Here is an 18,166-nt window from a genome sequence, read left to right on the forward strand (position 1 = left end):
ACAGACGTCGCGGTTCTCCACAGCAGTGAAAGTACTTAACCGTGCCGTTGAAATTGCGAGCATGATGTAATTTCAGCATGTCTGCAATGGCGAGTGTGAGTGTGAGAACGATTTGTTCATTGAATCGGACGTTTTCTAAGCTTTTAATCTCGTCACCAAAAGCGCCAGTAGCAGGTTTATCTTCCTCGTGTTCAAGGCTCTGTTCTCAGCAAGTTCCAGTCGGAGAAGAGGATGTGGATTCGTCTCGATATCGCGTAATTGAACCGTAAGTAAAGTTTTGCAAGGCTGTCGAATTTTGCAGCCATGCCCAAAAAAATTTGGTTATAAAATATCATCTTCAATTTCATTTCAATTCAATTTTATTTATCAATCATCAATCAATACAAGAAAATCAATAATGCAGAATCACAATACACGATAGAATTATAAATACCGTACAGAAATAATTCGCCAATGAAAGAGAGATGGGCACTAGCCCTAGAACTCTGGCCATAGTATCCGTTTTTTACTTCTACTAGGGCCAGAGGCACTTACATTGAAAAATTTGTTGGAGATGCTTGAACGATCCAACACAAAAAATGACAGCATTTCAATGCTTGATCGAACCAATACAAATGTGTGTCAGGTCACTAATTAACATGATAAAACCCACTTGAGAACACACAATCGCCGGTCATTTCTAAAGATGCATTTATACTCAATCGCTTTTGCAGAAACCTGAATCGCACGCATGATCAGTGCACTAAATCGCCGTCGATTTGCCTGCTGAGCATGCGCATGATTCGCTGTTTTTCGAAGGCGACACGTAGGCCTATATTGAATCCTTCTGTCGGTCAACGTCGTAGTTAGCGACAATGATTCAGTCTGATGATGAGTAACCCATGGGTATAAACACAGCTTTACACAATGACTAATTTACATAGGCACAAAAGACCGTGTTCATGTACCGTTACTCAGCCAAACATGGCAGAGTAGGTCCCGGATCTTCGTGACATGTTCCTATCTCCTCAACGTTATACCTTTCCAACAAGGAAAGAGATACGAAAGGCGAACATCTAATGGGCACTCCGATCACTGTTTATACAGGATCGTCTCCTTTACCTTACCTTACCTTACCTTAATTAATCAAATAAAGAGAACATAAATGTTTACAATAAATACAAATCAATGTCAATTTTATTTATCAATCATCAATCAATACAAGAAAATAAATATTAATGCAGAATCACAATACACAATTTATATATTAGAATTGCAAATAAATACAGCAATAATATAATTAAATCAATCAATAAAATTAAAGAGAACATAAATAATGGTTACGGTACAATAAATTTTATACAAATCAATGTCAATGTTTACGTTTTATTATTAAAATGTGTATTTTTAACAGTATTAAAGCTGGGTAACCTGATTGACAATCTCATCCCCCAATTTACCTCCTCAAAATGCTGATTTTGGTATTGGATGAAAGCTCATATTTTTCTCATAAACATATTCAAATTTGGCGTTCCAAAATCGGTATATTTCCGAATTAGTCTAAAATATGATATACCACATTTGAGACTAATTAGGCAGTTGTTTGATGATATCTTCGGAAATACACGAGTTGGAACGTCTAAAAAAATTATTTCAATATGTTTATATTCTAATTTCAATATGTTCCCAGAAAGTACTTCAGGATCATTCACAGTTAATTTGAAAAAAAGAAAAGAAAAATCAGGAAAAAATTACGAAAAAATTATAGTATGTTATCCTGTAGGTATACAGGGCCTATAATAGATGCAAACCATTAACTAATGTTTACCGCTTCATCTATAACATAGATGCATTGGTTTTCCCTTGCATTTATAATATATGTGATAGATGAAGAGGTAAACACAAGTTAATGGTTTGCATATTAAGGATAACAAACTAATTTTCTTGTTAGTCTAATGGAACTCGATTGTTAGTTTCCTATTGACCGCCTGCATTATGCCCAGCGAGGTCACGTCACACTCGGTGTGACGTGCCCTGAACTCCCAATAACTTTCGTAAGCGACAGACAAATTGCAGGAAAGCATGCCAATTTAAGCTTCCTGTAATATCTATTGCACATAACGTATGAAGTCACAAACTTACAAACTTCAATATGCACTTCAAATATAGCAGACCAGCTGTTAATTATTACCGATCCTGTAGAATAACTTCAATTTCATGGAATCCCGTTGCTCAGAATTGCAAATGTCATTTTTATCTGTCAAATCCGCTGTGTATGTGCTCAGAGATTTTATGATATGCTCCATAAATCACAGCTGTGAAACTGACTTTATACCACTCGCTCGCTTTCGCAGGAAAAAACCTCCGGCTACCTCGTGGCATGACGTCATCATGGACGTGTACAAAATTTCCGATGGGCGCCTTATTTATTTATAACCCGTTTTGTGATTGGTTGCAAACACCATTCATCGCAATCGTTAGCCAATCAATGAAGGCGACGGCCTTTTACGGTATGAATTAATGTGACCCGCCAGTAAAGTACGTCTAACCTGATAAAAAAAAAAAAATAATTGGATATTTGCTAAGCCAGTCAGCGTGCTCGATGCTTAACAACCTGGTCGTAGAGGGTTTTTTTTTTTAATAGGCGAATTCACATGGTGATCCAGCGATCGAGTATAAATTCAGCATGACTTCTGCTTTAACAGGTGCAATAACAATACGTCGACACAATCAGTGACATTTACACAATACAATAATGAATTATTTATGACATGCATGGGCTGGATTTTACGATCGAGGTAAGGTTTTCGGCCTGTGCATGTCCCTGAGTGAATATCGTTACTTTTCAGCATGAAAGATACTTGCGATGACCAGTTTTTTGCGGACACTTTGATAACAGGTAACTTTTATAGGTCATAGGGTAGAAACGATAGTTGTACAATTGTACGAAAATATACATTTTGTTATAGGCCTAAAATGTTTACAAAAATATATTGGTCCATACGTTGTGCATGTATTCAGTTGTTTGACGTATACGCCTGCATCACTTTTTCAATTTGACCAAAACTTTCATTATTTTCATAAAAAAGTCAATGATCTGAAAATTGAAATGGAAATAATCAAAATTGAAACTCTCAAAATGTTCGACATCCCCTGCTGATCATAATCAGCAGTTTTTCTTAGTTGTAGAGGTAGAGGATGTAGTAAATAATGGAAATTTAAGGATTACCTCATCATGTTTCTAGTGATTACAAAAATTGCAAATTTCTTTTCATTTTAATGAAAACAAATTCAAATCTTTTCTCAATCTGTTGGAAAATGTCTGTAAAGATGATAGCATTAATACCAGTTTTGAGATGGTATTTCATCAACAATATATACTTTGGTATACTGGTGGGGAACGTTAATTTGGAGAAAGTTGTGCATAAAGTCATTGATTTTGTTGACATAATGGATAATGAAAAGAGACCGAATAATGAATAATGAAATAGCGACCTCGTCCTTTCTTTCAAACATCCAATCGGAAACTAATAATCAAATTCCATTGGCCTTATTTCATAGAAAATTTCCAGCACTTGTCATCAAGTTCCCAGACAGCAGAAAATTTTCTGGACTGGAGGCCTGGTACAGTCCAACCTCTTTTATCCGGACATGATGGGATCAAGCATCCAGATATAAAGTGAAAAATCCGGATTAGTGAATTACATGTAATTCTGCATTGACTGTTCAAAGTGTCTTTAGACGGCTTTAGAGGGCTTTATGCAACATATGTCATTCTAAGCATTCAGAGCACAAAATTAAGGTGTTAAATCATCAAAAACATATATGTTCCTAAGATTTCACAGCCGGATAACAGAGAGATCCATAAAAGAGGTCCGGATAAGAGGTTGGACTGTACTAGCATATCCAGCTTGGTAAAAAGTTTGTGCTTTTCATCGCAGAAATCTGATATTTTATTCCTTAATTCAAATTTTGGTTACATCTTTGCTCTGGACCCACAATTCTTCCAATGCACTTCGATCTGACTCTGCTGTCACATTTGAAGTGCCTTGGTTTAAACAAACTGCCAATCAACTGTAGGGCCATGCCTCTAGCGAGTTACTCACTGTGTAGTTCTTGTCTTTTCTTTTTATTTTAAGTGCTTTGCATAATCTGTAAAAGGCGCTTTGTAAGTCTCATTGTTTATGTTAATATTTTATACTGTAGGTTAATAAACACAGACGCCACAGAAAGAGAAAGAAGTGAAGATGGTGAATTTAGAAGAAAGGGAGAATGGGGGATGGACAGGAAAAGAACTTGGTGGCAAGATGATGAGGACAGTGATTTTACAAGCCATAGGAAAAGACAAAATGATTGGCCTGACAGAAGACCCAACAGAAGTTTTGAACATTCAAAGAGATTTGTAGAGAGTTCATGGGGATCCAGAGTTGCAGGCAGAAGTAGGGGTAGGGATATGTTTGATGACCAAGATTCATTAAGAGAGCCACATTGGGATGAGATGACACTCACACCTTTTGAGAAGAATTTCTACAATGAACATCCAGATGTAGTCAATAGGACAGAGGTTAGTGCATGATAATCATTTGTAGGGAGATGATATTAGTGAAAAACTCTCAGCCTGTAAATCATTTTAAAACATCTGAAAACTTATTTAAATTTTCATACTGATTTTTTGTTTTTGTCTATAAAGTATCTTTGTAAAAGTGCTTCAGTGTAAAGCGTTACATTGAGCATGGTTTGCTGTTGTCGTCTGCTGTGAAATTGTTACAAGGGGAGTTTCATAGTGTACACATGAGCATGACCAGAAAAACACAGAGAAAGGGTCCTTTTCAAAGAATAAACCAAAATTGCATCTACATGGTCAAAAATGCCTGTTTTCTAAAATGGTTTGTTTTTTCTTCTAGTTGGTGCATTTAGGGGGGTCATGTACCTATGGTTAATGTAGATATATCAATAATAATCAATAAATCAGCTATCCAATAGTATCAATATCAGCGGTATCACTTTCTGAAGAAAATTGTTATATTCATGTTAAGGAATCGGATAGATGTTTGCACAGTATTTTTTGTGGGAAATAAGAGCACATCAGAATGATCAGACACATCAAATTGGATTCTGAATACAAGAAATGTTCGGATGATATCAAAATTTCTGAAAATCCCGATATAATACAAATTTTATGACAAATTATTAAAATTTGAGATTTTTGATATTTAATAATCTTCAAAGCTAACTTTATAAATACATGTATTATGATGTATATTGTACTGGGAGGAAAAGCCGTCCATTATTTGAAAATTTAGACCTTTTGTATGGAAGATATACATTTTTATCCCCTAAAAGGCCTAAAACGTTTTAGTATATAGATTTCTAATGTAACAATGTTATAATTTTTATACTGTGTGTATTTGGATTTGTAATGTATTAATGTTATTATATTTATTACAGGAAGAGATTGATGAATTTCGTAGCAGCAAAGACATTACAGTAAGAAGTAGAAATGTGAACACACCAAGACCAGTGTTCAAATTCAGTGAAGCCAATTTCCCAGGTAAAGATAGATGTCCAAATGGATTTAAATCCTGAATACTAGAAATGGTTGTGGACCTGAATCAGCTGTCAGAACCACACCTTGGATGATGTGGAAGTGACAGCGCTTACTCAAGTTTCAGATAGAAAGGACCGCAAGTTGATGGAACAATGAATCATTTTCCAACTTGGGACACTCAAACCCAACGGCAAGAATCTACAATTTAATGTATTCAATATAAATAAATGTGACTCTTAATTTCATCCATCATGCCGCTCAGTAGTCCAGGAGTTGCGATCTGCGTACCTGTTTTCGTTTTTGCGTAATTCCTGCGTGTTTATGGTATGTGCGCTTTACGCGCACTCACAACACGTGCTCGCTTTTCACACGCACGCGCTTCACGTATCAATCTTTTCCTTGGTTGTTTTCAGGTACGCGGATCGCAGCTCACACTTGATAAAGGCCTAGGGCTGAAATATTGTTATTAAATCTGTGGATTAAATTCCCAGAAAATTAAAACGGTTTGTTCCAAAACTCTTATTTAATGGATCTACTAATTATGCTAATACTACATGGTTTAAAATTGAGGAGAAATTGGGGAAACTCCTTTTCATAAATGTTGGTATTTATACAGCGCCTTTCACATGTGAACATGTACCAAAGCTTTACATTTATTCCACCATCATTAGAATATGTCAGCTGCCATACAATGCCCAAGGCATGCTCATACCTTCGGGCGGCGCTCAATGGACAGTATTCATAACAGCTCCCCATTTCACACCTGGGTGGAGAGGAGTAATCGAGATAAAGTGCCTTACTCAAGGGCACAACACGATGGCGTCGCCGGGGCTCGAACCCGCAACCTTCCGATTATGAGTCCTAGCCCGTTCCGCTCGGCCACCGTGCTCCCTAGCTTCATAGCTAAGGGTGACTGGTGGTAGGCCTGTAGCCAGCACCGACTGAAAAAAGTGTCAAGTTGCGATTGACCAATGAATAGGTGCCATTCTCTTATGAATATTTATATATGAATACTATGTGATGGTGTTTTAAAACAAATAATCTAAATATTGATATCTTCCTAATATCTATATCACCTTAACAGACTATTTGATACAAGAAGCTAGAAAACATAATTTAGAGGATCCTACAGCAATCCAGGCACAAGGCTGGCCAGTGGCACTGAGTGGTGAAAACATGGTAGGAATAGCACAGACAGGATCAGGAAAAACTCTAGCAGTAAGTAGTAAATTAACCTATGTGTATTAACAACATTTACATAGGATTATGTCATACTGAAATCCAATATTAATAGTACTGTGACAAAAGATCAAAATTTGAACATATAGGTACAAGAAGCTGAATATTTGATCATTCATGCAAGCGTCTAGAGCATCGGACTCAGGTTCCCAGGTTCTTCCACTAGTTCAGTTTGTGTAGATGGTATAAGCAGTATTTTGTAAGGTATAGTAGAATTGTGGGTTTCTGTTATGTTGGCCTTTGCAGTCCACCATTCTGGCATTGTAGGGCATCTGTATTGAGTAACATCAGGTCATAGTTAGATTATGCTTGGCTCTATAGTGACCAACTATGGGGTGTTGAATGAGTTTACAAAGAGAAATGACTTGCTTGTGGAATGAACTATGTGATGATTTTGAACTTGTGGCAAGGTGTATAGCATCAGTTGTCATAAAAATACTGGGAAGCAGATCTTCATAACATGTTTTATGTATAAAATGTGTGTAAAAAATCAAGTTTGCCAAATCTTGTAATGATTTTGAGACGGATCTACATCATTAATCCCCTCATTTTCTTTTCATGTGCAGTTTATTTTACCAGCAGTAGTCCATATTAATCACCAGCCAGAATTGCAGCCAGGTGATGGTCCAATTGTAAGTAATTTTAAAATTCCTGCAAATTAAGACTTTTTGAGAAAAAGATTAATTTCTCCATGTTTAAATGGAATATATCAGTCTGAGAACATAACATACAGAGAACACAGCATACTGAGAACACAATATACTGAGAACACAACATTCTGGGATTACAATATGTTGGTAATATACACTGAGTAAGTTATACAATTTTGATATCCTGTATTTTATTTACTGCATAGATAATCTACACCAAAACATGCATACCAGCATGCATTCAACTTATATCTTGTATGTGCTTCAAGAAAATGAGAAAGAAATTAAAAATTAAATAAGACGTTATGTTTATTGTCAATTATAATAATATTGTTTTTCCACAAATTGTAATAATATTTTTTATTGTTGTACCTATATTATCCTTCAGGTATTAGTGTTAACACCAACACGTGAATTAGCACAACAAGTGCAACAAGTTTCATTCCAGTATGGCAGAACCTCTGGTATCAGAAGTACATGTGTGTATGGAGGTGCTGCTAGGGGACCACAATACAGAAACTTGAAAAGAGGTAAGTTTAAACAGCATTACTAATAAAATGTTTTTGTGATGGATGAAATTTGCTTCAATTTGACACATTTATGTTGTTGATTTTGAGTGCATACCAAGGTATTGTATTGATTCAAAGCAATCGTGATTGTTTGGTTAGGATTGGTTTGAATTATGGAGCAGTGATTCCTGCAACATGGCTTACATTGAAGCATGTAGTGGCCTCACCTGGTTGTACAATGTAATGCAAGGATCATTTAACACTTTGAACCCACCCTCTTCAAGCTTTCATCTTTTTCAACCTCACTGCTTTATAGGAGGTCAAGCTTCACCTTGCTTTCACCCATTGCTCCCAAATTAAGGTCAAGCTTCACTCCTTGAAACAATCTGTTGGGCCAAGCTTCACCATGCATCAAAAAAGGTTTTCCAATGTCTCACCATTCATCAGAGGCATTCATTCATTTGATTTTTCACCATCAGTTTACTATAATGCCTAAAAGCATTATAGGTCAAGTTTCACCTTGACCATTCTTTGATTAGTTCAAGCTTCACCCAGTAAGTTGTTTTGTGAAGTCCAAGCTACACCATCAGTAAGACGGTGAAACTTGGCGTGGCTTGAGGAGGACAGGCCCGAGATTCACAATGATATCGCGTATAGATATGGGGAGAGGATTGATGAATGATTTGATAACTGGTAACTTACCTCTTCTAGCCATCCTGTACATGCGCAATAAGGACTCAAGAGAAGTGGTCATTGGAGTTGACCATGCACGATAGGCCCATCCACTTTGTATGTATCTGACATCCAATTTGCAATTAATTTGTTATTTGAATTCTTTTACCCTCAAGGTTCAGATATTGTGATTGCAACTCCTGGTCGTCTGATTGACTTCTTACAAGAGGGCGCCACCAATCTACATAGATGTACTTATGTCGTTTTAGATGAAGCTGACAGAATGTTGGATATGGGATTTGAACCACAGATTAGAACTATCATGGAACAGATTAGGGTAAGATAACCTTAAGGCTGACTGTACAACAGGCCCTTTAACTGGTGGTGCACTTTATGATTCCTGGTGGCGCAGCGACAGATGCAGAATTTTAAAACAAGTAATTGCTATATGTGCAAGTGAAGAGCTAAGTTTCTCATTTACTTGTGTGATACAATCACAATTACTTTGACAAGTTTGACATTAGCAACAATGCACCATCAACAAGCCATTATGGTGCATCCAACTGAAATTATAATACCTATAGCGTCACAACCCATAACAAAATCACACAGGTAAATCAGAAACATATGTTTGTGAACTTAACACGGTTTGGAAATAAGCTCTTCAAATATAGACACATCTCTGCCACTCACAACTCCTTAAATCCATGAGCTTCCATTGGCTGCCCACTTGACCCCACTGGGGCTGTTGCCTTACCTGGCCAGGGGCACTAAAGCATTAGGTGGGCCACTGGACCCCACACGTTAGTTACTTCACTCTCATGGACTTCACTCTCATAGTGGTGCTTTTAGGCTACTGATATTATAAAGTGGTGCTTTGCGAAGACCTAGTATATACAGTACAGGGTGCAGATTCAGGTAACAAGTTCCAAATCCAAAATGTTATCATTTTCCAATATATTCTAAGCCTGAGGTAAAATTCAATACTATTTATTTGATATTTGACTTAACAGCCAGACAGACAAGTATTGATGTGGAGTGCTACATGGCCAAAGGAAATCCGAGCTCTAGCAGAAGACTTCTTGAAGGATTACACTATGATCAATATTGGTTCTATGAACCTATCAGCTAACCCAAACATAACACAAGTCATTAAAGTGTGTGAAGAACAAGAGAAATTTGATGTGTAAGTAATCAATCTTGTCATGTTCAGTTCACAGTTTTGAACCACATATCAGTGTGTTGTGTGAGGCTTATATGGTGTAGATGATGGTGGGTTGTCCATCTAGACAGAAGCAATATATTTAATCCATTAGATGAACTTCATTATTATGTCTTCTGAATCTTTACTCTTCAATTTTATACATAATAGAGGATTTTAACCTCAACGCTACACTTTTTTTTTTGCTCACTGGAATGTTTTCACTAGTTCGACTAGCGTATACAGCAGACGGTGATGCTGTGATGATATCTTGTCAGCAGACTTGTCTACAATTGGGATATCCTGATGACGTCATATGATTGACAGAATGACGTCATAGGATGTCAAGATGTAGTGCCGCCCCCTCCTGGGCATCAGCAGGTTATCCCAGATAGGGTCTGTTTCTAGTCCTTTGTCACAATTCAGTCTCGGTTTCTGAGTCCTTATGTGTATTGCTTCCAGAACTCTATGGGAATACTCTTTTTGCTCCTGTTCTAGAACTTTTACATTTTTGGAGAGGGTGATCGACATGTGGGGAAGGGGCACATTGAGGCAGTGCATAATTCTTGTTTAAATATGCTGACCATATGAAGCTGTGAGAGGATACTGTTAAAGTGAATTGATATCCATAGATAGATACATAGTAAAAATTAAGTCATATACAAAAACCTGAAGAAACAGATTCATAGTGTTTTTGGATTGGAAGGCATGTGCAAAATTAATGACCTGCAAGAATGGCAAGAACCACAGGTATGTAAGACAAATTCTTAGTCAGTGGGAGTGGTTCTAGTTCGTATACACATTTTTGATTGGACAATCGCAAGATTTCGGTGCCGCTTATCAGGCCGTAGACGACCCCACGCCATCATGCGCCTTGATAATGCCTTACACGCTTGTAGAGGTGCGCGTATGTATCGCGATGTATGCGTGAGACTAGTGCGGAATACGCGACGCGCTAGCAGTACGCCGCAACAGAATACGTGAAGTTGTAAACAAGTTTCGCTCATTTTATAATGAGGGGAGTTTTTATGACGGTAACTTAGTTTTTGCTTTAAAAAATTGTTTACAGTTATTAAAATAATATTTAACTGATTAAGAATGAGAATAACGATAGGAATTTTTATTTTGCTTTCCTCTTCATTTGATGAGGCGACAGGCAGGTCCAATATTTTTATCGTAGTGGATACCGCTGCCGCGCCGCATCCACTACTCAAAATATTGGACCTGCCTGTCGCCTATCACACGGTAGAGGATAGGCAAAATAAAATTCCTATCGCTTATTCTCTAATTACCCACTTTAATGAAATAAATGTCCAATACTAGTTGTTACATGCTTTACCTAACAGGTTTTTTGACTTGCTTGACACCATCAAGAAAGAAACAGAAAAGAAGACAATAGTGTTTGTAGAAACCAAAAGGAAAGTAGATAGACTTTACTATCAACTACGCGATGCTGGGTAAGTTACTTGTCCTCGTGTTAAATATCTCACTCAGTCTAGTTGGTCATTTGTCAGTTAATGGGCCAAATTAAAACTTACTTTAATTGAACAGATGTTTGCAAATAGCTTTTGCAAGTGAAGAAGAAAACACAAGCTGGTTATAACTTTGTACTCAATTGTGAGGTGATCAAGCAAAATCAGTCGGAAATCAGAAATATTGATTTTGAGATATAGCCAAACAAGGGAAGTATTTCCTTTTGTTTTCTATTGTTTTGGAAACTCTTTAACTGCTTATATCTTTTGAAATGGTTGTCTAAATTCAATGTGGATTTCTGCAAAATGCTTTGCAAATGCTGTTTACAATCCTTTATGGAACAGAAAATTGAATATGTCTGACTTCAGACTGATTTTGCTTGATCACTCCACAATTTGGTTTACCCAGAATCTGCTGTTCTCCTTGCTACTAACTGGTTTTCTTTGAGATAAAAAATAATATGAATCAAGATTTGGTGAGAAAATGAAAAGATGTCATGTAGAAAGTCAGCTGAACATCTTGTCACATATCTGTGCTGTTAAATTTGAGCAAACAGTGCCATTGATGTATTATTCTTTTTTCATTTTAGTGTACCAGTTGTTTCAATACATGGTGATAAGTCACAGGGTCAAAGGGACATGGCTTTGAAAGGTATGTACATAAAAGAAACATGTTGTGTATAAAACAAATTATGAAATCCAATATAGGTCATACATTGTTTCTGTTGAAAAACTAACTTTGATAGCATTGCTTAGTTAGTGCAGTTTCCTCTTCTGTGCACAGCCAGTACTGTTCTGGTATTTATTGAATCAAGTCAAATTATCAAAATAAGCACATAAAACAAGGAATATTTTAATGAGTGAATTAAAGTCTTGTACCTGTATGATGCAAATAGTTGAAATCAGCATCTGTATAAATCTGTGTAAATAGGTGCTTCTGTCAGGTTTCATTGTCTAAAAGCAAGTCTGCAACCTGTAAGCAAAGCAGACACACCCTTTTACTAATTTGTCACAACTTTCTTATTTGTATTTTGACAACTAGATTGCCGGTCTGGGAGAAGACCTGTATTGATAGCAACAGATGTTGCAGCAAGAGGTTTAGGTGAGTACAAATACTATTCTAAATGAGACCACACAATGGCTTATGAAGAATGGTTATGAATGGTTTATAGAAAAGGCCAGAGTTTATATTTTTCGATGCCTATGTAGTAACAAGTGTAAAAGCTAACAGTATTATTCTTATTCCAATTCCAGTGAGGCTCAATCTGCATTGAGTTTTCTTGATTTAACTTGATCTTATATTTTTTATTTCAGATGTGACAGATATCAAGTTTGTTATCAACTATGACTTTCCTAATGTTGTTGAAGACTACATCCATCGCATAGGTCGTACAGCTAGACATGAAAAGACAGGCACAGCATACACACTGTTCACACAAGAGAATGCAAGCTTAGCTAGGAAACTGCTGGAAGTATTGAAGGAAACTAATCAAGAAATTAGCCCAGAATTTTTAGCTATGGCTGCAAGTAGTAATAGAGGAGGTAAGGTGATAAGGAATATCCATACATGCAGATAGACAAACATATCACCCATACATACATATATCACACATACCCATACACCCCTACCTACGTCTGCCAGCAGCGTGGACATTGTGGTCCAAGAGATAGCAAGAATTTCTTTGACAAAAATGACCAGGTGTCTTGTTATGATAGTTGGATAGAACATCCCATGGGACATCTGAAAAGTGAAGTCTTGAGTGTCGTGAGCGGTGGAGCGTGACATCAGAGGTCAATGACCTCAAATTTGACCCGCTTTTCCTGTATAATTCAGATTATGCATGCCATTTATTAACAACAGCCTCGAATTTCACATTTTTGGTGTCTAATGAAAGATAGTGAAATTATATATCCAACAAAATCAATATCAATGAGATTTAACAATGTTTCGACCCTAATTTTGAGCCAAAAACATCAAACTTTAGCATTTTGACCCATATTTTGGAGGCAGGTATTTTTTGGACATCGACTGTTGAGTGCCCAAGTGGGTAAGTGCAATAGCTGCCATGTGTAGCTGACCTCTTAGTTTGGATACACTTAATACCTCTTAGTTTGGATTTACTTATTTTTATTTTTCTCCCTTTTAAAACAAAAAATCGATTAAAATTAACTGATCTCTTAGCATTTATACTATATTCACAAAATGTCAGCTTTCTTGTGCGATATACGTCGTGAGCAAATGTTATGAAATCCTAATTTATATTCTGCATGTTCTTTATTCATCATTTTTTTCCTGCTTAGTTCGTTCTACATGAATGTATGAAAGAGGGTGGGGGGTGTTTGTATGTATGAAATTGTATTTTATTAGACAAATTAAGAAACTTAGGCTAAGGTTAAGGGGTGCTTGTTCAGGCCTTTTTGGCCTTCTGAGCATCTCCTCATTCAAATGTGTTGTTTTGCTGTTATTGTATTGTTGTATTTTGAATGAAATAAAGATTGATTGACTGTATATGAGTACAATATATAATATATTGCCAAATGTTCACAGGACAGCTATTGCACTTACCCACTTGGCTTTGATACTTCTTGTGTTTAGGTAATAGACATGTCATTGATGGAATTGGAAGTTACTTCATCAACACCAATATCAGTAGTGGATAGCTACATTAGCAACAATCAGCAATTGGGAGCTACTATATCAACACCAATATCAGCAGTAGATAGCTAGCTTAGAGCCAATGAACAATAAGGCTAAAAGCTACTTCATCAACAACAATCAGCAATTGGAAGCTACTTCATCAACACCAATATCAGCAGTAGATAGTTAACCCAGCAGCAATCAGCAATATGAAGCTACTTCTTCAAGACCAATATCAGCAGTAGATGGCTACATTAGAGCCAATGAACAATTGAAAGCTTATTCATCAACACCAATATCAGCAGTAGGTAGCTACCTTAGCGCCAGTGAACAATTGAAAGCTACTTCAGCAACACAATCAGCAAAAGGAAGCTACTTTATCAACACCAATGTCAGCAGTAGATGGCTAACACAGCAACACGCAGCAATTGGCAGCTACTTCACAACACCAATATTAGCAGTAGATGGCAACCTTAGCGCCAATGAACATTTGCTTCAATTGAAAGCTGCTTCATCAACACCAATCAGCAATAGGAAGTTACTTCATCAACGCCAATATCAACAGTAGATAGCTAAACCCAGCAACAATCAGTTGGTAGCTACTTTATCATCACCAATACCAGCAGCAGATAGACACCCCAGTACCAACCAGCAATTGGGAGCTACTGTATCAACACCAGTATCACCAGTACAGTAAACCCAGCACCAATCAGCAACTGGGAGCTACATCATCAAGCTACTCTTAGCTATCGTTTCATTTTTTTCCTAGAATTAATCCTTTTACAAATAGAGTTACTGAATATGATTAGATTAGTTGTTGATCTTGGAGTTGGGACATCGACTGTTGAGTGCCCAAGTGGGTAAGTGCAATAGCTGCCATGTGTAGCTGACATGTGTATATGAGTACAATATATATAATATATTGCCAAATGTTCACAGGATAGCTATTGCACTTACTACTAAGGCTTTGATACTTCTTGTATTTAGGTAATAGACATGTCGTTGATTATTTATGGTGTCATTATTGATGCCATTTTGAAAAAGCGCTCTCACCGTGAAGGCAAACGGATTTCAAAACCTAAATGTATTGGCTGGAATCCTCGATTCCGACAATACGGCATAATGCATTAGAGACATGCTCCTTATAGCTTCAACGACTGAGATATAGACAAAATTGATTTAAATGGCAGCGGGCTGTTCTTAGTGATTTTATTGGACTCCTTGATCCTGCAAACATGGGTACAGACATCAAAATTACGCTTGCAGGAGCTTCAAGGACAGAGATATAGATCATTTTCATTTTCAATGTCGGCCATTTTGAAATTTTGGCAGCCATCTTGGAAATTTAGGTCCCCTGTTGATGTAAGTGATACTATAGGATTCCTTGACCCTAAAAACATGGGTGTAGACATCATAATAAGCTGCTAGGAGCTTCACTGGCCTAGTTATGTTGATTTTTGTGATTTTGGTGGCCATTTTGAAAAAAAGGTGCCCTCACTGCCTCACCCACCGCTGGCCAATGTGCAGGCAAGCGTATTTCAAAACCTCAATGCATTAGGGTCCCAAAAATACCTGCCTCCATAAATCCCCCTGGGGGGAGTGAGGTTAGCATAGCCCACAGTCTATATGTGCAGAAAACCTCTTACATAGTCAATTTAAGAGGTCATTGCACTTTAAATGTCCTTGCCCAAAAACGACTTTACCCACACACATTGTTTTTGGTCATCTTTTTGTAAACATAATGGGTCAGTTTTTGAGTAAGAATGTTTAAGTAATGCACCCACGATTTTCAGGAAATTAAGTTTTATGTCAGGTCAATTTGCAAAATATGGGTAATAAATGCTAAATTTCTGACGTTTTGGGCTCAAAATTAGGTCTAAACATTGTTAAATCGCATTGATATTGGTTTTGTTTGATAGATAATTTCAATATCTTTCATAAGACACCAAATATGTGAAAATTGAGGCTGTTGTTAATAAATGGCATGCATAATACGAATTATACAGGAAAACGGGTCAAATTTGAGGTCATTGACCTCTGATGTCACGCTCCACCGCTCACGACTTCACTTTTCAGATGTCCCATGGGATGTTCTATCCAACTATCATAACAAGACACCTGGTCATTTTTGTCAAAGAAATTCTTGTTATCTCTTGGACAGGGACTGTCTTTTGGAATTTGCAGGAGAGCATTTAATAGCTCTTCTGGGGCCTTCAAGGAGAGCAGTTTGGAACATTTACAATAGAATGTAAGGAGAGAATGGTCAATTAAGGAGAGCTAAAAATCACTCTCCTGTATCAGATTTAAGGAGAGCAGTAGAGAGCGATTGCTCTCGCTCTCCTCAAAAGGCAGTCCCTGCTTGGACCATTGCATATTACTATTAAATACAGGATGTCTGAATTGACATTAACTTTACATACCAAGGACCAAAGTGGCACGATTTAACCGTGTATAGCTGTGTATGCTACGTAGTAGTAGGTCGGTATTTTAAAATGTATTGGACATGCAATTGCGACCTACTGCAGACCTCTGTGAACCAAGGACGGTCTTTTTTGCATGTAAGTCCACAGTTTGAATGCGAAAAGTCTAGTGTTTGTCCTCGATTGCAGGTAAACATAGACACATGCACACAGCAATGTACATACAGGCTACATGCATACAAATAATACAAATGATCTTCAATAATCCATCGTCAAAGTCCCCACATTCTGTATTTGGGACCTTATGATGGACTACCTATTAAAACCTGTTACTTACCTCGTCTATCAATGGTAAAACTCATTGGATTATTCCAGTTAAAAGCCAGACACCTCTATGGAAGACATGACCGTAATCTCTCACACTATGTGTGTAGGTTTCAAATGGATTCACCCATTCAGGTAACTCATTTGAAATTCACTCTCCCTGTGTGGAAGATTAAGATCATGTCTTCTATAGGTGATATATGGATTTAAATGAATATAGTCCAATACACTTGTATCCGGACTTTTGAACTTTATTTGATGCAAGGATTCTGACCAAGCATCACAGGAGTTGTTCTGATGCGACTCTATTGTTTCTAAAGACTAAATCTTGAGTACTTATAAGAAATATGTAGCATTTAGTGACATGAAACAAGCTTTTTTTTCACAAAAGTAGTTATTGAACTTTCAACAGAAACTAATGAAGGAAAATTTTCATTTAGCTTGCAAATATTTTCAGTAATGATCTGTTACATCCTCAGGCAGTAGTGACTCTGCATGAGGATGGTTACCAAAAATATTTGAACGAAAATTTTCACTCATTAGTTTCCAAGTTTCAAAACTACTTCAATTTATTTCCGCAAATAGATTCATCATGATTGTCCAAATACAAAATGTTCTTAAACAAATCCAAGAAAAGGTGATGTTGACATACCTCAATGATGTTTCGTGCTGTCATTGAGGAATGTCCTTTTCTTGGATTTGTTTAAAAACATTTTATATAATTACTTTTATTTATTCAACTGCCGGAACGTATGAGCCTTCACTGCTTCATTTTTCATTTAGCAAGTTTAGAGACAGGTCCCAGGTTCATATCCTAGTCGACTACATTCCTTGGTCAACTTGAGGTAAATACTAGTTTGCTTCAAGAGAGGACTTACATTATTTCATATATTTCTTTGATGTTAATTGTACATTTTCTGTCTGTTTGTTTGTTTGTATTTTGCAGGTGGAGGTAAAAAAGGATATTCAAGGAACAACAGATGGGGCTCTAGGAATAATAGATATGGCAACAGAGATAGATATGATAGGAATAGACCAAGAAGGAACTCATATCATGAGTCAGAGACTGATGATTATAGCTGGGGAAATTAATAGATAAACATCATTATTAGTTATTTATTAATTAACTAATGGAAAGTAATGATGTGTTTATGTTTGCGGTATTTTTGTAAATTGCAGGCATGAAAACTTGTCTCGAAAAAACAACAATGACAACCATGTTATTTTACCATTTTTTGTGAGTTTGATTCAGAAATAGGTTGAAAAACACTGCAAAAAAGAACAAAAATGATGAAATCAACTAAAACACTGAAAACTTTCATGCCTGAAATTGTACAAGAGACCGCACATGATATTTCAATGTTTGGAAGACTGCTTTTCTTTTGGCCTGAAATAAATGTGTAATACTGTATTTGCAGGAAATTTTTGTGATGTTTTTATTTTTGTGCTTTTCGCAATTAATTTCCCATAGACTTTAATATGTGCAACTGTTTGTAATTTTGAAACTGCAAAAC

The 18,166-nt window shown here is 36.7% G+C and overlaps 1 protein-coding gene across 1 annotated transcript; it reads left to right on the top strand.

Annotated features, from left to right (window-relative positions):
* The first annotated feature begins 41 nt into the window (after positions 1–41).
* On the top strand, positions 42–17,844 carry LOC140152504 (uncharacterized). Its single transcript, XM_072174840.1, has 13 exons — positions 42–265; positions 4,186–4,543; positions 5,428–5,530; positions 6,612–6,745; positions 7,333–7,398; positions 7,805–7,946; positions 8,774–8,934; positions 9,611–9,783; positions 11,145–11,255; positions 11,861–11,922; positions 12,313–12,372; positions 12,585–12,812; positions 17,599–17,844. Exons 1-13 carry the CDS (start codon positions 78–80, stop codon positions 17,742–17,744), a joined length of 1,932 nt encoding a protein of 643 aa, XP_072030941.1. The 5' UTR covers positions 42–77; the 3' UTR covers positions 17,745–17,844.
* Positions 17,845–18,166: the final 322 nt, after the last annotated feature.

Source organism: Amphiura filiformis, chromosome 5 (assembly GCF_039555335.1).
Source record: "Amphiura filiformis chromosome 5, Afil_fr2py, whole genome shotgun sequence".
Classification (NCBI taxonomy): domain Eukaryota; kingdom Metazoa; phylum Echinodermata; class Ophiuroidea; order Amphilepidida; family Amphiuridae; genus Amphiura; species Amphiura filiformis.

Excerpts from the sequence above, each read along its gene's own strand:
- LOC140152504 (XM_072174840.1), top strand. The coding sequence starts at position 78 with ATGTCTGCAATGGCGAGTGTGAGTGTGAGAACGATTTGTTCATTGAAT. Across the intron at positions 7,947-8,773 it reads ATACAGAAACTTGAAAAGAG|GTTCAGATATTGTGATTGCA; the intron begins GTAAGTTTAAAC and ends TTTACCCTCAAG. Across the intron at positions 11,256-11,860 it reads TATCAACTACGCGATGCTGG|TGTACCAGTTGTTTCAATAC; the intron begins GTAAGTTACTTG and ends TTTTCATTTTAG.